Raw genomic sequence first — 25,868 nt, 5'->3', positions numbered from 1 at the left:
GCCCATGTGAAAATGAAAAAATTGAGGCGAAAAGAATTTTTTTGTGAAAAAAAAGTACTTTTTCATTTTTACAGATCAATTTGTGAAGCACCTGGGGGTTCAAAGTGCTCACTAGGCATCTAAATAAGTTCCTTGGGGGGTCTAGTTTCCAAAATGGGGTCACTTGTGGGGGAGCACCAATGTTTAGGCACACAGGAGCTATCCAAACGCGACATGGTGTCCGCTAACGATGGAAATAATTTTTCATTCAAAAAGTCAAATGGCGCTCCTTCCCTTCCGAGCCTTACCATGTGCCCAAACAGTGGTTTACCCCCACATGTGAGGTATTGGTGTACTCAGGAGAAATTGCCCAACACATTTTAGGATCCATTTTATCCTGTTGCCCATGTGAAAATGAAAAAATTGAGGCTAAAAGAATTTTTTTGTGAAAAAAAAGTACTTTTTCATTTTTACGGATCAATTTGTGAAGCACCTGGGGGTTCAAAGTGCTCACTATGCATCTAGATAAGTTCCTTGGGGCGTCTAGTTTCCAAAATGGGGTCACTTGTGGGGGAGCTCCAATTTTTAGGCACACGGGGGCTCTCCAAACGTGACATGGTGTCCGCTAAAGAGTGGAGCCAATTTTTGATTCAAAAAGTCAAATGGCGCTCCTTCCCTTCCAAGCCCTGCCGTTCGCCCAAACAGTGGTTTACCCCCACATATGAGGTATCAGCGTACTCAGGACAAATTGGACAACAACTTTCGTGGTTCAGTTTCTCCTTTTACCATTGGGAAAATAAAAAAATTGTTGCTGAAAGATAATTTTTGTGACTAAAAAGTTAAATGTTCATTTTTTCCTTCCATGTTGCTTCTGCTGCTGTGAAGCACCTGAAGGGTTAATAAACTTCTTGAATGTGGTTTTGAGTACCTTGAGGGGTGCAGTTTTTAGAATGGTGTCACTTTTGGGTATTTTCAGCCATATAGACCCCTCAAACTGACTTCAAATGTGAGGTGGTCCCTAAAAAAAATGGTTTTGTAAATTTCGTTGTAAAAATGAGAAATCGCTGGTCAAATTTTAACCCTTATAACTTCCTAACAAAAAAAATGTTGTTTCCAAAATTGTGCTGATGTAAAGTAAACATGTGGGAAATGTTATTTATTAACTATTTTGTGTCACATATCTCTCTGGTTTAACAGAATAAAAATTCAAAATGTGAAAATTGCGAAATTTTCAAAATTTTCGCCAAATTTCCGTTTTTATCACAAATAAACGCAGAATTTATTGACCTAAATTTACCACTAACATGAAGCCCAATATGTCACGAAAAAACAATCTCAGAACCGCTAGGATCCGTTGAAGCGTTCCTGAGTTATTACCTCATAAAGGGACACTGGTCAGAATTGCAAAAAACGGCAAGGTCTTTAAGGTCAAAATAGGCTGGGTCATGAAGGGGTTAAAACCCTTCCAAAAAATATCCACAGCAGATGATACAAAAAATTCCACCATCTAACTAAAGATGTGGAGCGTATATCTGCAACTCCTGAGAATCCAACAAGACTGAGAAAACACTGACACAGTCTAAGCTGGACAAGAGGAAACAAGTGAATAGCAGAAAATATTAAGCACACAGCATGTGTGCCACAGAAACAAAACCAGACACTTATCTTTGCTGAATTGGCAGCAAGGCAAGAGGAACCAGACACAGATCCAAAACCTCCCTGAACCATGGACAACTGGCAAGGACTAATGAATCCTGCACACCTAAATACCCCAGTCAGAACTGCAATCAGCAGATACACCTGACCAGGACAACTGCATTACCACCTACAACCACTGGAGGGAACCCAAAAGCAGAATTCACAACACCGTACGTCGTCCACCAACAGCTCAACCCGGTCACCTATGTGGTCACACATGACCACGCTCGGGGTAGGCGAAAGGCCTTTCACGTCAACATGATGAAGGCTCATCACGAACGTGAACCTTTCGTCCTACCGGTCTGCAGCTTGCCCGAAGACGGGGAGGAAGACACCCTCCTGGACATGCTGGCCCAAGCCAAGGCCGGTGGGTCCATCGAGGATGTGGAGGTAAGCACCTCACTAACCGAACCCCAGCGGTTGCAGTTGCAGACCACCCTGGAACCCTTCCGGGTCGTGTTCTCCAACCGACCTGGGAGGACTGAGTTAGCAGTCCACGAGGTGGACACCGGGAATCATGCCCCACTACGGCGAACACCCTATCGAATCTCTGACCAGGTGCAGCAGATTATGCGCCAGGAGATTGAGATGTTACAGCTGGGGGTGATTTGACGGTCCAAGAGCGCATGGGCCTCACCTGTAGTTCTCGTGCCAAAGAAGGACCGGACCACCCGGTTCTGCGTGGACTACAGGGGGCTCAATGCCATCACAGCCTCTGACGCGCACCCAATGCCGCGCATCGAGGAGCTGCTTGAAAGGTTAGCTGGCGCAAAATACCTGACAATAATGGATCTGAGTCGAGGATACTGGCAGATTCCCCTGAGCCCTGAGGCGCAGGAGAAGTCCGCCTTTATCACACCCTTTGGACTGTACGAGTCCACGGTCATGCCCTTCGGCATGAAGAATGCCCCTGCCACTTTCCAGCGGATGGTCAACCTCCTGCTTCAGGGACTGGAGAAGTACGCAGTGGCGTACCTGGATGACATTGCCATCTTCAGTCCCTCCTGGGAGGAACACCTGCAGCATCTCGAGGAGGTGCTCAGGCGAATTCACCGAGCAGGACTGACTATCAAGCCGTGAAAGTGCCAGATGGGCATGAGGGTTAGGGTTAGGGTATATATATATAGTAGCCTGGCAAAACCTTTGACGGATCTTACCAGGAAGAAGCTACCCCACATCGTCAACTGGACCGACGGCTGTGAGGGGGCCTTCCAGGCGTTGAAAACAGCACTGTGCAACGCCCCTGTGTTGACAGCAGTCGACCATTCTTGGTACAGACTGACGCCAGCGAGTTTGGCCTCGGTGCTGTACTCAGCCAGGTCGACTTGGAGGACCAAGAGCACCCCGTGCTATACCAGAGGCGGAAACTTTTGCCGAGGGAAGTGACCTACTCCACCATCGAGAAGGAGTGCCTGGCCATAGTCTGGGCCCTGCAACGCTTGCAGCCTTACTTGTACGGTCGCACCTTCACCATGGTGACCGACCACCACCCTCTGCGCTGGCTAAACGCCATGTGTGGAACCAACGGCAGGTTGCTACGCTGGAGCCTTGCCCTTCAGCAGTTTGACTTCACCATTGAACACAACGGACAGGGAGCATGGAAATGCAGATGGACTGTCCCGCCAGGGTGAACCTAGAGGTGCGCATGGAGGCATACCAAGGGGTTCTGCCTCCGTAGCGCACACCAAAAGGGGGAGGTGTCACGATATTGTATGAAATATCATAAGTTTAGTTTCTCTTGTTAGCCCAGGCTGTGGGCTAATACCCCCCCCCCTTCCCTTTCACTCAGGTAAGAGCTTGCCTTGTCAATGCATGTGGGGGAGTTTTATTGAAGAAAGGCATTTACGACTGGCATAGCTGCAGTGGAAAGTTGTACTAGCTAAAACCGGTCTGATTCCCTTCTGTAAATGCAAGAAGTCCTTTGTTCCATTCTTGTAAGATATTGGGCTAACGATTTAGGCTAGAAAAAGGAAAAATACATATTCTTTACGTCCATCAGCAGATCTGACAACCGCTGCAAACATGAGCATCTAACTCCATCAGGTAAAAAAGTAGGGATTGCTCTGTAATTATACATCACAAATAGGACATATTTGAGCTCATTAGAATGCCAATGTTAATACGAGATGAATGCTGGGTTTGTTATGACTATGACATGTTCTGTAGCGGAGTTACAGGCATTAGAAAAATGTAGGTTAAATTTAGTTCAACTGAAGAGGTAGGAGGGTCTGGAAAAACCAGCCCTTTCTGTGATGTCATCAGGTTGAGCTATAAGGCTGTCTGTCTGCTGGAGCCTATGTGAGTCTGACTTGAAGAGCTGTTCCTAACAAGAGTCCTAATGCATTGGGACATATGGAACTAGCCTGGTTGCCTTCAATGCTCAGAACACATGTAAGTGTTATTTCTCATTTAACCCCTGTTATTTTTATAATTACCTTGTACATATTTTCAATTGTCTCATATTGTAACATCTTTATATAACTGTTTATAAACACTGCCTTAAACCTTTGATGGGGTATATTATTTAATACTAGATTCGTTCTTCCTGTTCTAAAACGTACCCCAAGTCTTCTGAAGGGAATTACGCTACTGTGTTGGGTTAGCTTCAGACCCGTTTAATCGGAGCTGGTGGCAGCATACCTTTGTACTGGGTAGTGGGGTGTTGTTGTAGCGACTGTGGCGTTGATAATTATTGTTCCTGCCTGAGTGGGAGTAGTTTATCGCCTCGCTGCAGCGTGCCCAATAGCCAGTACATAGCAGGCAGCCTTTCTGGCGACTAATTACCCCAGGGTGCAGTACCTAATCTGACCTGAGAGAAAGGGGGGCGCCAGAGAGCTGCAAGTTTCAAGTGGAACTGTAAGTGGGATATACATAAATCCCTGCAGTTCGTGGTATATTGAAGAGCAGTGGGATACCTAAAATAAGCCACTGCTGTAAACTAAGAGGTCAATAGCCTTGTGTGTGTTTTCATCACATTGTGGAGTGGAGGGATAACTAAGATAAGCCCCCCTGCACATGTGATAGCCGTCTGTTAGCCTAAAGTCACCCCGATCTGTGACGTGGGGGTGACGGTCACGGTGTGAATCGTGACATGACACATCACTGGAATCAGGGTCTCTGCCCCTAAATCATGCTGTCCTAACATGACGGAGCAAGGACCTGGTGACAGATTCTCTTTAATGCTTCCTTCATCATATGTGATGTACAATGCACACCGTACCTTCACCGCATTTCCACCTTTTGGGGATTGGGATTTCTTGTCGGTGGCGTCAGCTCCAGTGGCACCAGCACCACCTGCCCAAAATAAGAAGAAAAGTAATGAATGTCACAAAAACCTGAGAGATCGGAGAACAGATAAGAAGAGCGGAGAGAAATTCATCACAATTCACCTTCCACACAAACACATGAACCCCAGAGGGGAAAAGCCGCTGCAGCAGAGACGGCCATGACACTACATCCTGGACACAGCGCTACCCGCTAATAATCACCCACCGCAGCGGGGACGACCACCACAACTGCAGAGACCCCACCGAAGAGCCGCAAAACGTGTCCAATCTGGAAAACCAGAGGAAAACATTCACTACAGTCAAGGTGCATGGCACTGAGGGAAGATCACAGGTAAAAGGGCTCAGCGATCGGACCCCACTCGGCCACGACTCAGGACCCCACTCGGCCACGACTCAGGACCCCACTCGGCCACGACTCAGGACCCCACTCGGCCAGGAATATGAATATTCATCAAAAAGATACAGACACGAGGGGGGTCAGACATTATATACACAGGTACCGGGGGTCAGACATTATATACACACAGGTACCGGGGGTCAGACATTATATATACACAGGTACCGGGGGTCAGACATTATATACACACAGGTACCGGGGGTCAGACATTATATATACACAGGTACCGGGGGTCAGACATTATATACACACAGGTACCGGGGGTCAGACATTATATACACAGGTACCAGGGGTCAGACATTATATATACACACAGGTGCCGGGGGTCAGACATTATATATACACAGGTACCGGGGGTCAGACATTATATATACACACAGGTGCCGGGGGTCAGACATTATATATACACAGGTACCGGGGGTCAGACATTATATACACACAGGTACCGGGGGTCAGACATTATATATACACACAGGTGCCGGGGGTCAGACATTATATATACACAGGTACCGGGGGTCAGACATTATATATACACAGGTACCGGGGGTCAGACATTATATATACACAGGTACCGGGGGTCAGACATTATATACACAGGTACCAGGGGTCAGACATTATATATACACACAGGTGCCGGGGGTCAGACATTATATATACACAGGTACCGGGGGTCAGACATTATATACACACAGGTACCGGGGGTCAGACATTATATATACACACACAGGTACCGGGGGTCAGACATTATATATACACAGGTACCGGGGGTCAGACATTATATACACAGGTGCCGGGGGTCAGACATTATATATACACACACAGGTGCCGGGGGTCAGACATTATACATACACAGGTACCGGGGGTCAGACATTATATATACACAGGTACAGGGGGTCAGACATTATATATATACACAGGTACCGGGGGTCAGACATTATATATACACAGGTGCCGGGGATCAGACATTATATATACACAGGTGCCGGGGATCAGACATTATATATACACAGGTGCCGGGGGTCAGACATTATATATACACAGGTGCCGGGGATCAGACATTATACATACACAGGTGCCGGAGGTCAGACATTATACATACACAGGTACCGGGGGTCAGACATTATATATACACAGGTGCCGGGGGTCAGACATTATATATACACACACAGGTGCCGGGGGTCAGACATTATACATACACAGGTACCGGGGGTCAGACATTATATATACACAGGTGCCGGGGGTCAGACATTATATATACACACAGGTGCCGGGGGTCAGACATTATATATATACACAGGTACCGGGGGTCAGACATTATATATACACAGGTACAGGGGGTCAGACATTATATATATACACAGGTACCGGGGGTCAGACATTATATATATACACAGGTACCGGGGGTCAGACATTATATATACACAGGTGCCGGGGATCAGACATTATATATACACACAGGTACCGGGGGTCAGACATTATATATACACAGGTACAGGGGGTCAGACATTATATACACAGGTACCGGGGATCAGACATTATATACACAGGTACCGGGGGTCAGACATTATATATACACAGGTGCCGGGGATCAGACATTATATACACAGGTACCGGGGGTCAGACATTATATACACACACAGGTACCGGGGGTCAGACATTATATACACACACAGGTACCGGGGATCAGACATTATATATATACAGGTACCGGGGGTCAGACATTATATACACACACAGGTACCGGGGGTCAGAGATTATACATACACAGGTACCGGGGGTCAGACATTATATATACACAGGTGCCGGGGGTCAGACATTATATATATATACACAGGTACCGGGGGTCAGACATTATATATACACAGGTGCCGGGGGTCAGACATTATATATACACAGGTGCCGGGGGTCAGACATTATATATACACAAGTGCCGGGGGTCAGACATTATATATACACAGGTACAGGGGGTCAGACATTATATATATACACAGGTACCGGGGGTCAGACATTATATATACACAGGTGCCGGGGATCAGACATTATATATACACAGGTGCCGGGGGTCAGACATTATATATACACAGGTGCCGGGGGTCAGACATTATATATATACACAGGTACCGGGGGTCAGACATTATATATACACAGGTGCCGGGGATCAGACATTATATATACACAGGTGCCGGGGGTCAGACATTATACATACACAGGTACCGGGGGTCAGACATTATATATACACAGGTACAGGGGGTCAGACATTATATATACACACAGGTGCCGGGGGTCAGACATTATATATAAACACAGGTACCGGGGGTCAGACATTATATACACAGGTACCGGGGGTCAGACATTATATATACACAGGTACCGGGGGTCAGACATTATATACACAGGTACCGGGGGTCAGACATTATATATATACACAGGTACCGGGGGTCAGACATTATATACACAGGTACCGGGGGTCAGACATTATATATATACAGGTACCGGGGGTCAGACATTATATATACACAGGTGCCGGGGGTCAGACATTATATATACACAGGTGCCGGGGGTCAGACATTATATATACACAGGTGCCGGGGGTCAGACATTATATATACACAGGTACCGGGGGTCAGACATTATATATACACAGGTACCAGGGGTCAGACATTATATATACACAGGTGCCGGGGGTCAGACATTATATATACACAGGTACCAGGGGTCAGACATTATATATACACAGGTGCCGGGGGTCAGACATTATATATACACAGGTACCAGGGGTCAGTCATTATATATACACAGGTGCCGGGGGTCAGACATTATACACACACAGGTACCGGAGGTCAGACATTATATACACACAGGTACCGGGGGTCAGACATTATATATACACAGGTACCGGGGGTCAGACATTATATATACACAGGTACCGGGGGTCAGACATTATATATACACAGGTACCGGGGGTCAGACATTATACACACACAGGTACCGGAGGTCAGACATTATATACACACAGGTACCGGGGGTCAGACATTATATATACACAGGTACCGGGGGTCAGACATTATATACACACAGGTGCCGGGGGTCAGACATTATATACACACAGGTGCCGGGGCTCAGACATTATATATACACAGGTACCGGGGGTCAAACATTATATATATATACACAGGTACCGGGGGTCAGACATTATATACACACAGGTACCAGGGGTCAGACATTATATATACACAGGTGCCGGGGGTCAGACATTATATATACACAGGTACCGGGGGTCAGACATTATATATATATACACAGGTACCGGGGGTCAGACATTACATATACACAGGTACCGGGGGTCAGACATTATACACACACAGGTACCGGGGGTCAGACATTATATACACACAGGTGCCGGGGGTCAGACATTATATATACACAGGTACCGGGGGTCAGACATTATATATATACACAGGTGCCGGGGATCAGACATTATATATACACAGGTGCCGGGGGTCAGACATTATATATACACAGGTACTGGGGGTCAGACATTATATATATATACACAGGTACCGGGGGTCAGACATTATATATACACAGGTGCCGGGGGTCAGACATTATATACACACAGGTGCCGGGGGTCAGACATTATATACACACAGGTACTGGGGGTCAGACATTATATACACACAGGTGCCGGGGGTCAGACATTATATATACACAGGTGCCGGGGGTCAGACATTATATACACACAGGTGCCGGGGGTCAGACATTATATACACACAGGTGCCGGGGGTCAGACATTATATATACACAGGTACCGGGGGTCAGACATTATATATATATACACAGGTACCGGGGGTCAGACATTATATATACACAGGTACCGGGGGTCAGACATTATACACACACAGGTACCGGGGGTCAGACATTATATATACACAGGTGCCGGGGGTCAGACATTATATATACACAGGTACTGGGGGTCAGACATTATATACACACAGGTGCCGGGGGTCAGACATTATATATATATACACAGGTACCGGGGGTCAGACATTATATATACACAGGTGCCGGGGGTCAGACATTATATACACACAGGTGCCAGGGGTCAGACATTATATATACACAGGTACCGGGGGTCAGACATTATATATATATACACAGGTACCGGGGGTCAGACATTATACACACACAGGTACCGGGGGTCAGACATTATATACACACAGGTGCCGGGGGTCAGACATTATATACACACAGGTGCCGGGGGTCAGACATTATATACACACACAGGTACCGGGGGTCAGACATTATATATACACAGGTACCGGGGGTCAGACATTATATATACACAGGTACCGGGGGTCAGACATTGTATATACACAGGTGCCGGGGGTCAGACATTATATACACACATGTACCGGGGGTCAGACATTATATACACACAGGTGCCGGGGGTCAGACATTATATACACACACAGGTACCGGGGGTCAGACATTATATATACACAGGTGCCGGGGGTCAGACATTATATATACACAGGTGCCGGGGGTCAGACATTATATATACACACAGGTACCGGGGGTCAGACATTATATATACACAGGTACCGGGGGTCAGACATTATATATACACAGGTGCCGGGGGTCAGACATTATATATACACACAGGTGCCGGGGGTCAGACATTATATATACACAGGTACCGGGGGTCAGACACTATATACACAGGTACCGGGGGTCAGACATTATATATACACAGGTGCCGGGGGTCAGACATTATATACACACACAGGTACCGGGGGTCAGACATTATATATACACAGGTGCCGGGGGTCAGACATTATATATACACAGGTGCCGGGGGTCAGACATTATATATACACAGGTGCCGGGGGTCAGACATTATATATACACATGTACCGGGGGTCAGACATTATATACACAGGTGCCGGGGGTCAGACATTATATACACACAGGTACCGGGGGTCAGACATTATATATACACATGTACCGGGGGTCAGACATTATATACACAGGTGCCGGGGGTCAGACATTATATACACACACAGGTACAGGGGGTCAGACATTATATATACACAGGTACCGGGGGTCAGACATTATATATACACAGGTACCGGGGGTCAGACATTATATATACACAGGTACCGGGGGTCAGACATTATATATACACAGGTGCCGGTGGTCAGACATTATATACACACACAGGTACCGGGGGTCAGACATTATATGTACGCAGGTACCAGGGGTCAGACATTATATATACGCAGGTGCCGGGGGTCAGAAATTATATATACACAGGTGCCGGGGGTCAGACATTATATATACACAGGTGCCGGGGGTCAGACATTATATATACACAGGTGCCGGGGGTCAGACATTATATCTACACACAGGTGCCGGGGGTCAGACATTATATATACACAGGTACCGGGGGTCAGACATTATATATATACAGGTACCGGGGGTCAGACATTATATATACACAGGTGCCGGGGGTCAGACATTATATATACACAGGTGCCGGGGGTCAGACATTATATATACACATGTACCGGGGGTCAGACATTATAAACACAGGTGCCGGGGGTCAGACATTATATACACACAGGTACCGGGGGTCAGACATTATATATACACATGTACCGGGGGTCAGACATTATATACACAGGTGCCGGGGGTCAGACATTATATACACACACAGGTACAGGGGGTCAGACATTATATATACACAGGTACCGGGGGTCAGACATTATATATACACAGGTACCGGGGGTCAGACATTATATATACACAGGTACCGGGGGTCAGACATTATATATACACAGGTGCCGGTGGTCAGACATTATATACACACACAGGTACCGGGGGTCAGACATTATATGTACGCAGGTACCAGGGGTCAGACATTATATATACGCAGGTGCCGGGGGTCAGACATTATATATACACAGGTGCCGGGGGTCAGACATTATATATACACAGGTGCCGGGGGTCAGACATTATATATACACAGGTGCCGGGGGTCAGACATTATATCTACACACAGGTGCCGGGGGTCAGACATTATATATACACAGGTACCGGGGGTCAGACATTATATATATACAGGTACCGGGGGTCAGACATTATATATACACAGGTGCCGGGGGTCAGACATTATATCTACACACAGGTGCATGGGTCAGACATTATATATACACAGGTGCCGGTGGTCAGACATTATATACACACACAGGTACCGGGGGTCAGACATTATATATACGCAGGTACCAGGGGTCAGACATTATATACACGCAGGTGCCGGGGGTCAGACATTATATATACACAGGTGCCGGGGGTCAGACATTATATATACACAGGTGCCGGGGGTCAGACATTATATATACACAGGTGCCGGGGGTCAGACATTATATACACAGGTACCGGGGGTCAGACATTATACACACACAGGTGCCGGGGGTCAGACATTATATATACACAGGTGCCGGGGGTCAGACATTATATCTACACACAGGTGCCGGGGGTCAGACATTATATATACACAGGTGCCGGGGGTCAGACATTATATATACACAGGTACCGGGGGTCAGACATTATATATACACAGGTGCCGGGGGTCAGACATTATATATACACAGGTACCGGGGGTCAGACATTATATATACACAGGTTCCGGGGTCAGACATTATATATACACAGGTACCGGGGGTCAGACATTATATACACACACATGTACCGGGGGTCAGACATTATATACACAGGTGCCGGGGGTCAGTCATTATATATACACAGGTGCCGGGGGTCAGACATTATATATACACAGGTGCCGGGGGTCAGACATTATATATACACAGGTACCGGGGGTCAGACATTATATACACACACAGGTACCGGGGGTCAGACATTATATATACACAGGTGCCGGGGGTCAGACATTATATATACACAGGTGCCGGGGGTCAGACATTATATATACACACAGGTGCCGGGGGTCAGACATTATATACACACAGGTGCTGGGGGTCAGACATTATATATACACAGGTGCCGGGGGTCAGACATTATATATACACAGGTGCCGGGGGTCAGACATTATATATACACATGTACCGGGGGTCAGACATTATATACACACACAGGTGCCGGGGGTCAGACATTATATACACACAGGTACCGGGGGTCAGACATTATATATACACATGTACCGGGGGTCAGACATTATATATACACAGGTACCGGGGGTCAGACATTATATATACACAGGTACCGGGGGTCAGACATTATATATACACAGGTACCGGGGGTCAGACATTATATATACACATGTACCGGGGGTCAGACATTATATATACACAGGTGCCGGGGGTCAGACATTATATATACACAGGTACCGGTGGTCAGACATTATATATACACAGGTACCGGGGGTCAGACATTATATATACACAGGTACCGGGGGTCAGACATTATATATACACAGGTACCGGGGGTCAGACATTATATATATATATATATATATATATATATATATATACACACAGGTATCGGGGGTCAGACATTATATATACACAGGTGCCGGGGGTCAGACATTATATATACACATGTACCGGGGGTCAGACATTATATATACACAGGTACCGGGGGTCAGACATTATATATACACAGGTACCGGGGGTCAGACATTATATATACACAGGTACCGGGGGTCAGACATTATATATACACAGGTACCGGGGGTCAGACATTATATATACACAGGTGCCGGGGGTCAGACATTATATATATACACAGGTACCGGGGGTCAGACATTATATACACAGGTACCGGGGATCAGACATTATATATACACAGGTGCCGGGGGTCAGACATTATATACACAGGTACCGGGGGTCAGACATTATATACACAGGTACCGGGGGTCAGACATTATATATATACATGTACCGGGGGTCAGACATTATATATACACAGGTGCCGGGGGTCAGACATTATATATATACACAGGTACCGGGGGTCAGACATTATATACACAGGTACCGGGGGTCAGACATTATATACACAGGTACCGGGGATCAGACATTATATACACAGGTACCGGGGATCAGACATTATATACACAGGTACCGGGGGTCAGACATTATATATACACAGGTGCCGGGGGTCAGACATTATATATACACAGGTACCGGGGGTCAGACATTATATATACACAGGTACCGGGGGTCAGACATTATATATACACAGGTACCGGGGGTCAGACATTATATATACACAGGTGCCGGGGGTCAGACATTATATATATATACACAGGTACCGGGGGTCAGACATTATATACACAGGTACCGGGGGTCAGACATTATATATATACATGTACCGGGGGTCAGACATTATATATACACAGGTGCCGGGGGTCAGACATTATATATACACAGGTGCCGGGGGTCAGACATTATATACACAGGTACCGGGGATCAGACATTATATACACAGGTACCGGGGGTCAGACATTATATATATACACAGGTACCGGGGGTCAGACATTATATACACAGGTACCGGGGGTCAGACATTATATACACAGGTACCGGGGATCAGACATTATATACACAGGTACCGGGGGTCAGACATTATATATACACAGGTGCCGGGGGTCAGACATTATATATACACAGGTACCGGGGGTCAGACATTATATATACACAGGTACCGGGGGTCAGACATTATATACACAGGTGCCGGGGGTCAGACATTATATATACACAGGTGCCGGGGGTCAGACATTATATATACACAGGTACCGGGGGTCAGACATTATATATACACAGGTACCGGGGGTCAGACATTATATATACACAGGTACCGGGGGTCAGACATTATATATACACAGGTACCGGGGGTCAGACATTATATATACACAGGTACCGGGGGTCAGACATTATATATACACAGGTGCCGGGGGTCAGACATTATATATACACAAGTACTGGGGGTCAGACATTATATATACACAGGTACCGGGGGTCAGACATTATATATACACAGGTACCGGGGGTCAGACATTATATATACACAGGTATCGGGGGTCAGACATTATATATACACAGGTACCGGGGGTCAGACATTATATATACACAGGTACCGGGGGTCAGACATTATATATACACAGGTACCGGGGGTCAGACATTATATATACACAGGTGCCGGGGGTCAGACATTATATATACACAAGTACCGGGGGTCAGACATTATATATACACAGGTACCGGGGGTCAGACATTATATATACACAGGTACCGGGGGTCAGACATTATATACACAGGTGCCGGGGGTCAGACATTATATACACACACAGGTACCGGGGGTCAGACATTATATATACACAGGTGCCGGGGGTCAGACATTATATACAGTACCGGGGGTCAGACATTATATACACACAGGTGCCGGGGGTCAGACATTATATATACGCAGGTGCCGGGGGTCAGACATTATATATACACACACAGGTACCGGGGGTCAGACATTATATATACACAGGTGCCGGGGGTCAGACATTATATACACACACAGGTACCGGGGGTCAGACATTATATATACACAGGTGCCGGGGGTCAGACATTATATATACACATGTACCGGGGGTCAGACATTATATACACAGGTGCCGGGGGTCAGACATTATATACACACAGGTACCGGGGGTCAGACATTATATATACACAGGTGCCGGGGGTCAGACATTATATACACACACAGGTACCGGGGGTCAGACATTATATATAAACAGGTGCCGGGGGTCAGACATTATATATACACAGGTGCCGGGGGTCAGACATTATATATACACAGGTGCCGGGGGTCAGACATTATATATACACATGTACCGGGGGTCAGACATTATATACACAGGTGCCGGGGGTCAGACATTATATACACACAGGTACCGGGGGTCAGACATTATATACACAGGCGCCGGGGGTCAGACATTATATACACACAGGTACCGGGGTCAGACATTATATATACACATGTACCGGGGGTCAGACATTATATATACACAGGTACCGGGGGTCAGACATTATATACACACAGGTGCCGGGGGTCAGACATTATATACACACACAGGTACCGGGGGTCAGACATTATATATACACAGGTACCGGGGGTCAGACATTATATATACACAGGTGCCGGTGGTCAGACATTATATACACAGGTACCGGGGGTCAGACATTATATATACACAGGTACCGGGGGTCAGACATTATATATACACAGGTACCGGGGGTCAGACATTATATATACACAGGTGCCGGTGGTCAGACATTATATATACACAGGTGCCGGGGGTCAGACATTATATATACACAGGTGCCGGGGGTCAGACATTATATATACACAGGTACCGGGGGTCAGACATTATATATACAAAGGTGCCGGTGGTCAGACATTATATATACACAGGTGCCGGGGGTCAGACATTATATATACACAGGTGCCGGGGGTCAGACATTATATATACACAGGTGCCGGGGGTCAGACATTATATATACACAGGTGCCGGGGGTCAGACATTATATACACAGGTGCCGGGGGTCAGACATTATATATACACAGGTGCCGGGGGTCAGACATTATATCTACACACAGGTGCCGGGGGTCAGACATATACACAGGTACCGGGGGTCAGACATTATATATACACACACAGGTACCGGGGGTCAAACATTATATATACACAGGTGCCGGGGGTCAGACATTATATATACACAGGTACCGGGGGTCAGACATTATATATACACAGGTACCGGGGGTCAGACATTATATACACACAGGTGCCGGGGGTCAGACATTATATACACACACAGGTACCGGGGGTCAGACATTATATATACACAGGTACCGGGGGTCAGACATTATATATACACAGGTGCCGGTGGTCAGACATTATATACACAGGTACCGGGGGTCAGACATTATATATACACAGGTACCGGGGGTCAGACATTATATATACACAGGTACCGGGGGTCAGACATTATATATACACAGGTGCCGGTGGTCAGACATTATATATACACAGGTGCCGGGGGTCAGACATTATATATACACAGGTGCCGGGGGTCAGACATTATATATACACAGGTACCGGGGGTCAGACATTATATATACAAAGGTGCCGGTGGTCAGACATTATATATACACAGGTGCCGGGGGTCAGACATTATATATACACAGGTGCCGGGGGTCAGACATTATATATACACAGGTGCCGGGGGTCAGACATTATATATACACAGGTGCCGGGGGTCAGACATTATATACACAGGTGCCGGGGGTCAGACATTATATATACACAGGTGCCGGGGGTCAGACATTATATCTACACACAGGTGCCGGGGGTCAGACATATACACAGGTACCGGGGGTCAGACATTATATATACACACACAGGTACCGGGGGTCAAACATTATATATACACAGGTGCCGGGGGTCAGACATTATATATACACAGGTGCCGGGGGTCAGACATTATATACACACACAGGTACCGGGGGTCAGACATTATATATACACAGGTGCCGGGGGTCAGACATTATATATATACACAGGTACAGGGGGTCAGACATTATATATACACAGGTGCCGGGGGTCAGACATTATATATACACAGGTGCCGGGGGTCAGACATTATATATATATACACAGGTACCGGGGGTCAGACATTATATATACACAGGTACCGGGGGTCAGACATTATATATACACAGGTACCGGGGGTCAGACATTATATATACACAGGTATCGGGGGTCAGACATTATATATATATATATATATATATATATATACACACAGGTACCGGGGGTCAGACATTATATATACACAGGTGCCGGGGGTCAGACATTATATATACACATGTACCGGGGGTCAGACATTATATACACAGGTACCGGGGGTCAGACATTATATATACATACACAGGTACCGGGGGTCAAACATTATATATACACAGGTGCCGGGGGTCAGACATTATATATACACAGGTGCCGGGGGTCAGACATTATATACACACACAGGTACCGGGGGTCAGACATTATATATACACAGGTACCGGGGGTCAGACATTATATATACACAGGTACCGGGGGTCAGACATTATATATACACAGGTACTGGGGGTCAGACATTATATATACACAGGTACCGGGGATCAGACATTATATATACACAGGTACCGGGGGTCAGACATTATATATATACACAGGTACCGGGGGTCAGACATTATATACACAGGTACCGGGGGTCAGACATTATATATACACAGGTGCCGGGGGTCAGACATTATATATACACAGGTGCCGGGGGTCAGACATTATATATACACAGGTGCCGGGGGTCAGACATTATATATACACAGGTGCCGGGGGTCAGACATTATATATACACAGGTACCAGGGGTCAGACATTATATACACAGGTGCCGGGGGTCAGACATTATATATACACAGGTGCCGGGGGTCAGACATTATATATACACAGGTACCAGGGGTCAGACATTATATATACACAGGTACCGGGGGTCAGACATTATATATACACAGGTACCAGGGGTCAGACATTATATACACAGGTACCGGGGGTCAGACATTATATATACACAGGTACCGGGGGTCAGACATTATATATACACAGGTACCGGGGGTCAGACATTATATATACACAGGTACCGGGGGTCAGACATTATATATACACAGGTACCGGGGGTCAGACATTATATACACACAGGTACCGGGGGTCAGACATTATATATACACATGTGCCGGGGGTCAGACATTATACACACACAGGTACCGGGGGTCAGACATTATATATACACAGGTACCGGGGGTCAGACATTGTATATACACAGGTGCCGGGGGTCAGACATTATATACACACATGTACCGGGGGTCAGACATTATATACACACAGGTGCCGGGGGTCAGACATTATATACACACACAGGTACCGGGGGTCACACATTATATATACACAGGTGTCGGGGGTCAGACATTATATATACACAGGTGCCGGGGGTCAGACATTATATATACACATGTACCGGGGGTCAGACATTATATACACACACAGGTACCGGGGGTCAGACATTATATATACACAGGTGCCGGGGGTCAGACATTATATACACACAGGTGCCGGGGGTCAGACATTATATATACACAGGTGCCGGGGGTCAGACATTATATATACACATGTACCGGGGGTCAGACATTATATATATACACAGGTACCGGGGGTCAGACATTATATCTACACACAGGTACCGGGGGTCAGACATTATATATACGCAGGTGCCGGGGGTCAGACATTATATATACACAGGTGCCGGGGGTCAGACATTATATATACACAGGTGCCGGGGGTCAGACATTATATATACACAGGTGCCGGGGGTCAGACATTATATCTACACACAGGTGCCGGGGGTCAGACATTATATATACACATGTACCGGGGGTCAGACATTATATACACAGGTACCGGGGGTCAGACATTATATATACACACACAGGTACCGGGGGTCAGACATTATATATACACAGGTACCGGGGGTCAGACATTATATATACACAGGTACCGGGGGTCAGACATTATATATACACAGGTACCGGAGGTCAGACATTATATATACACAGGTATCGGGGGTCAGACATTATATATATATATATATATATATATATATATATATATATATATATATATATATATATATATATATACACAGGTACCGGGGGTCAGACATTATATATACACATGTACCGGGGGTCAGACATTATATACACAGGTACCGGGGGTCAGACATTATATATACACAGGTATCGGGGGTCAGACATTATATATATATATATATATATATATATATACACAGGTACCGGGGGTCAGACATTATATATACACAGGTGCCGGGGGTCAGACATTATCTATACACAGGTACCGGGGGTCAGACATTATATACACACAGGTGCCGGGGGTCAGACATTATATACACACAAGTGCCGGGGGTCAGACATTATATACACACAGGTGCCGGGGGTCAGACATTATATACACACAGGTACCGGGGGTCAGACATTATATACACAGGTACCGGGGGTCAGACATTATATATACACATGTACCGGGGGTCAGACATTATATATACACAGGTGCCGGGGGTCAGACATTATATATACACAGGTGCCGGGGGTCAGACATTATATATACACAGGTACCGGGGGTCAGACATTATATATACACAGGTACCGGGGGTCAGACATTATATATACACATGTACCGGGGGTCAGACATTATATACACACACAGGTACCGGGGGTCAGACATTATATACACACAGGTACCGGGGGTCAGACATTATATATACACAGGTACCGGGGGTCAGACATTATATATACACATGTACCGGGGGTCAGACATTATATATACACAGGTACCGGGGGTCAGACATTATATATACACAGGTGGCGGGGGTCAGACATTATATATACACATGTACCGGGGGTCAGACATTATATATACACAGGTACCGGGGGTCAGACATTATATATACACATGTACCGGGGGTCAGACATTATATATACACAGGTACCGGGGGTCAGACATTATACATACACAGGTGGCGGGGGTCAGACATTATATATACACAGGTACCGGGGGTCAGACATTATATATACACAGGTACCGGGGGTCAGACATTATATACACAGGTACCGGGGGTCAGACATTATACATACACAGGTGCCGGGGGTCAGACATTATATATACACAGGTACCGGGGGTCAGACATTATATATACACAGGTGCCGGGGGTCAGACATTATATACACAGGTACCGGGGGTCAGACATTATATATACACATGTACCGGGGGTCAGACATTATATATACACAGGTGCCGGGGGTCAGACATTATATATACACAGGTACCGGGGGTCAGACATTATATATACACAGGTGCCGGGGGGCAGACATTATATATACACAGGTGGCGGGGGTCAGACATTATATATACACAGGTATCGGGGGTCAGACATTATATATACACAGGTGGCGGGGGTCAGACATTATATATACACAGGTGGCGGGGGTCAGACATTATATATACACAGGTGGCGGGGGTCAGACATTATATATACACAGGTACCGGGGGTCAGACATTATATATACACAGGTACCGGGGGTCAGACATTATATACACAGGTGCCGGGGGTCAGACATTATATATACACAGGTACCGGGGGTCCGACATTATATATACACAGGTACCGGGGGTCAGACATTATATATACACAGGTGCCGGGGGTCAGACATTATATATACACAGGTACCGGGGGTCAGACATTATATACACAGGTGCCGGGGGTCAGACATTATATATACACAGGTGGCGGGGGTCAGACATTATATATACACAGGTGGCGGGGGTCAGACATTATATATACACAGGTACCGGGGGTCAGACATTATATATACACAGGTACCGGGGGTCAGACATTATATACACAGGTGCCGGGGGTCAGACATTATATATACACAGGTGGCGGGGGTCAGACATTATATATACACAGGTACCGGGGGTCAGACATTATATATACACAGGTGCCGGGGGGCAGACATTATATATACACAGGTACCGGGGGTCAGACATTATATATACACAGGTACCGGGGGTCAGACATTATATACACAGGTTCCGGGGGTCATACATTATATACACACAGGTTGCGGGGGTCAGACATTATATACACACAGGTGCCGGGGGTCAGACATTATATATACACAGGTACCGGGGGTCAGACATTATATATACACAGGTACCGGGGGTCAGACATTATATATACACAGGTATCGGGGGTCAGACATTATATACACAGGTTCCGGGGGTCAGACATTATATATACACAGGTATCGGGGGTCAGACATTATATACACAGGTACCGGGGGTCAGACATTATATATACACAGGTGCCGGGGGTCAGACATTATATACACAGGTTCCGGGGGTCATACATTATATACACACAGGTGCCGGGGGTCAGACATTATATACACACAGGTGCCGGGGGTCAGACATTATATACACACAGGTGCCGGGGGTCAGACATTATATATACACAGGTATCGGGGGTCAGACATTATATACACAGGTTCCGGGGGTCAGACATTATATACACAGGTTCCGGGGTCAGACATTATATACACACAGGTTGCGGGGTCAGATACTACATATACAGGTTCCGGGGTCAGACGCTACGTATACAGGTTCCGGGGTCAGACGCTACGTATGCAGGTTCCGGGGTCAGACGCTACGTATACAGGTTCCGGGGTCAGACGCTACGTATACAGGTTCCGGGGTCAGACGCTACGTATACAGGTTCCGGGGTCAGACGCTACGTATACAGGTTCCGGGGTCAGACGCTACGTATACAGGTTCCGGGGTCAGACGCTACGTATACAGGTTCCGGGGTCAGACGCTACGTATACAGGTTCCGGGGTCAGACGCTACGTATACAGGTTCCGGGGTCAGACGCTACGTATACAGGTTCCGGGGTCAGACGCTACGTATACAGGTTCCGGGGTCAGACGCTACGTATACAGGTTCCGGGGTCAGACGCTACGTATACAGGTTCCGGGGTCAGACGCTACGTATACAGGTTCCGGGGTCAGACGCTACGTATACAGGTTCCGGGGTCAGACGCTACGTATACAGGTTCCGGGGTCAGACATTATATACACACAGGTTCCGGGGTCAGACGCTACGTATACAGGTTCTGGGGTCAGACGCTACGTATACAGGTTCCGGGGTCAGACGCTACATATACAGGTTCCGGGGTCAGACGCTACATATACAGGTTCCGGGGTCAGACGCTACGTATACAGGTTCCGGGGTCAGACGCTACGTATACAGGTTCTGGGGTCAGACGCTACGTATACAGGTTCCGGGGTCAGACGCTACGTATACAGGTTCCGGGGTCAGACGCTACGTATACAGGTTCCGGGGTCAGACGCTACGTATACAGGTTCCGGGGTCAGACGCTACGTATACAGGTTCCGGGGTCAGACATTATATACACACAGGTTCCGGGGTCAGACGCTACGTATACAGGTTCTGGGGTCAGACGCTACATATACAGGTTCCGGGGTCAGACGCTACATATACAGGTTCCGGGGTCAGACGCTACGTATACAGGTTCCGGGGTCAGACGCTACGTATGCAGGTTCCGGGGTCAGACACTACGTATACAGGTTCCGGGGTCAGACGCTACGTATACAGGTTCCGGGGTCAGACGCTACGTATACAGGTTCCGGGGTCAGACACCACGTATACAGGTTCCGGGGTCATACGCTACGTATACAGGTTCCGGGGTCAGACGCTACGTATACAGGTTCCGGGGTCAGACGCTATGTATACAGGTTCCGGGGTCAGACGCTACGTATACAGGTTCCGGGGTCAGACGCTACATATACAGGTTCCGGGGTCAGACGCTACGTATACAGGTTCCGGGGTCAGACGCTACGTATACAGGTTCCGGGGTCAGACATTATATACACACAGGTTCCGGGGTCAGACGCTACGTATACAGGTTCCGGGGTCAGACGCTACATATACAGGTTCCGGGGTCAGACGCTACATATACAGGTTCCGGGGTCAGACGCTACGTATACAGGTTCCGGGGTCAGACGCTACGTATACAGGTTCCGGGGTCAGACGCTACGTATACAGGTTCCGGGGTCAGACGCTACATATACAGGTTCCGGGGTCAGACACTACGTATACAGGTTCCGGGGTCAGACGCTACGTATACAGGTTCCGGGGTCAGACGCTACGTATACAGGTTCCGGGGTCAGACACCACGTATACAGGTTCCGGGGTCATACGCTACGTATACAGGTTCCGGGGTCAGACGCTACGTATACAGGTTCCGGGGTCAGACGCTATGTATACAGGTTCCGGGGTCAGACGCTACGTATACAGGTTCCGGGGTCAGACGCTACATATACAGGTTCCGGGGTCAGACGCTACGTATACAGGTTCCGGGGTCAGACGCTACGTATACAGGTTTCGGGGTCAGAGATGAGACCAGCAGGGTGTTCCCTGTCCCCTGACACTCACGCACCTCTCGCTCCCCCCTTTCCTCCTTTCCCTTTGGGCGGCATATTACTATGGACTGTCCGGCTGCAGCTGGAAAATCAGTGGATGACGTCACAGGAAAGGGCGGAGCCTCATCATTACAGCAGGAAGTAGAAACCGTCATCGTGATGGGCGTGTCCGGGATGGAGCAGAGGCTGCCGGGAAGGAGTGACAAGGGGGTGGAGTCTCCAACATTATAATTCAGACGGATGACAGCAGTGAGAGGATGGAGCAGTGTATAGATGACAGCAGTGAGAGGCTGCAGGATGGAGCAGTGTATAGATGACAGCAGTGAGAGGATGGAGCAGAGTATAGATGACAGCAGTGAGGGGCTGCAGGATGGAGCAGTGTATAGATGACAGCAGTGAGGAGCTGCAGGATGGAGCAGAGTATAGATGACAGCAGTGAGAGGATGGAGCAGAGTATAGATGACAGCAGTGAGGGGCTGCAGGATGGAGCAGTGTATAGATGACAGCAGTGAGGGGCTGCAGGATGGAGCAGAGTATAGATGACAGCAGTGAGGAGCTGCAGGATGGAGCAGTGTATAGATGACAGCAGTGAGGAGCTGCAGGATGGAGCAGAGTATAGATGACAGCAGTGAGGGGCTGCAGGATGGAGCAGTGTATAGATGACAGCAGTGAGAGGCTGCAGGATGGAGCAGTGTATAGATGACAGCAGTGAGAGGCTGCAGGATGGAGCAGTGTATAGATGACAGCAGTGAGGGGCTGCAGGATGGAGCAGAGTATAGATGACAGCAGTGAGAGGCTGCAGGATGGAGCAGAGTATAGATGACAGCAGTGAGAGGATGGAGCAGAGTATAGATGACAGCAGTGAGAGGCTGCAGGATGGAGCAGTGTATAGATGACAGCAGTGAGGGGCTGCAGGATGGAGCAGAGTATAGATGACAGCAGTGAGAGGCTGCAGGATGGAGCAGTGTATAGATGACAGCAGTGAGAGGCTGCAGGATGGAGCAGTGTATAGATGACAGCAGTGAGAGGCTGCAGGATGGAGCAGTGTATAGATGACAGCAGTGAGGGGCTGCAGGATGGAGCAGAGTATAGATGACAGCAGTGAGAGGCTGCAGGATGGAGCAGAGTATAGATGACAGCAGTGAGAGGATGGAGCAGAGTATAGATGACAGCAGTGAGAGGCTGCAGGATGGAGCAGTGTATAGATGACAGCAGTGAGGGGCTGCAGGATGGAGCAGAGTATAGATGACAGCAGTGAGAGGCTGCAGGATGGAGCAGTGTATAGATGACAGCAGTGAGAGGCTGCAGGATGGAGCAGTGTATAGATGACAGCAGTGAGAGGCTGCAGGATGGAGCAGTGTATAGATGACAGCAGTGAGAGGCTGCAGGATGGAGCAGAGTATAGATGACAGCAGTGAGAGGCTGCAGGATGGAGCAGAGTATAGATGACAGCAGTGAGGGGCTGCAGGATGGAGCAGAGTATAGATGACAGCAGTGAGAGGCTGCAGGATGGAGCAGAGTATAGATGACAGCAGTGAGAGGCTGCAGGATGGAGCAGAGTATAGATGACAGCAGTGAGAGGCTGCAGGATGGAGCAGAGTATAGATGACAGCAGTGAGAGGCTGCAGGATGGAGCAGTGTATAGATGACAGCAGTGAGAGGCTGCAGGATGGAGCAGAGTATAGATGACAGCAGTGAGAGGCTGCAGGATGGAGCAGTGTATAGATGACAGCAGTGAGGGGCTGCAGGATGGAGCAGAGTATAGATGACAGCAGTGAGAGGCTGCAGGATGGAGCAGTGTATAGATGACAGCAGTGAGGGGCTGCAGGATGGAGCAGAGTATAGATGACAGCAGTGAGGGGCTGCAGGATGGAGCAGAGTATAGATGACAGCAGTGAGAGGCTGCAGGATGGAGCAGAGTATAGATGACAGCAGTGAGAGGCTGCAGGATGGAGCAGAGTATAGATGACAGCAGTGAGAGGCTGCAGGATGGAGCAGAGTATAGATGACAGCAGTGAGAGGCTGCAGGATGGAGCAGAGTATAGATGACAGCAGTGAGGGGCTGCAGGATGGAGCAGTGTATAGATGACAGCAGTGAGAGGCTGCAGGATGGAACAGATTATAGATGACAGCAGTGAGGGGCTGCAGGATGGAGCAGAGTATAGATGACAGCAGTGAGAGGCTGCAGGATGGAGCAGTGTATAGATGACAGCAGTGAGGGGCTGCAGGATGGAGCAGTGTATAGATGACAGCAGTGAGGGGCTGCAGGATGGAGCAGAGTATAGATGACAGCAGTGAGGGGCTGCAGGATGGAGCAGTGTATAGATGACAG

General features: G+C 47.8%; 1 protein-coding gene across 1 annotated transcript in view; it reads right to left on the bottom strand.

Moving 5' to 3' along the window:
* Positions 1–23,679, bottom strand: part of PIN4 (peptidylprolyl cis/trans isomerase, NIMA-interacting 4) — a 62,002-nt gene extending 38,323 nt beyond the window's left edge. Inside the window, exons 1-2 of the mRNA XM_069728710.1 lie at positions 23,554–23,679; positions 4,898–4,971 (exon numbers count right to left, since the gene is read on the bottom strand). Of these exons, the coding sequence (XP_069584811.1) occupies positions 4,898–4,971; positions 23,554–23,593 (114 nt within the window). The 5' untranslated portion in view covers positions 23,594–23,679. The remainder of the gene's footprint in view (positions 1–4,897; positions 4,972–23,553) is intronic.
* Between the last annotated feature and the right edge of the window lie 2,189 nt (positions 23,680–25,868).

This window comes from Ranitomeya imitator, chromosome 5 (assembly GCF_032444005.1).
Source record: "Ranitomeya imitator isolate aRanImi1 chromosome 5, aRanImi1.pri, whole genome shotgun sequence".
In the NCBI taxonomy this organism is placed as follows: domain Eukaryota; kingdom Metazoa; phylum Chordata; class Amphibia; order Anura; family Dendrobatidae; genus Ranitomeya; species Ranitomeya imitator.
The sequence above is the reverse complement of the archived record's forward strand: the minus strand, read 5'-3'. Positions and strand labels throughout refer to the sequence as shown.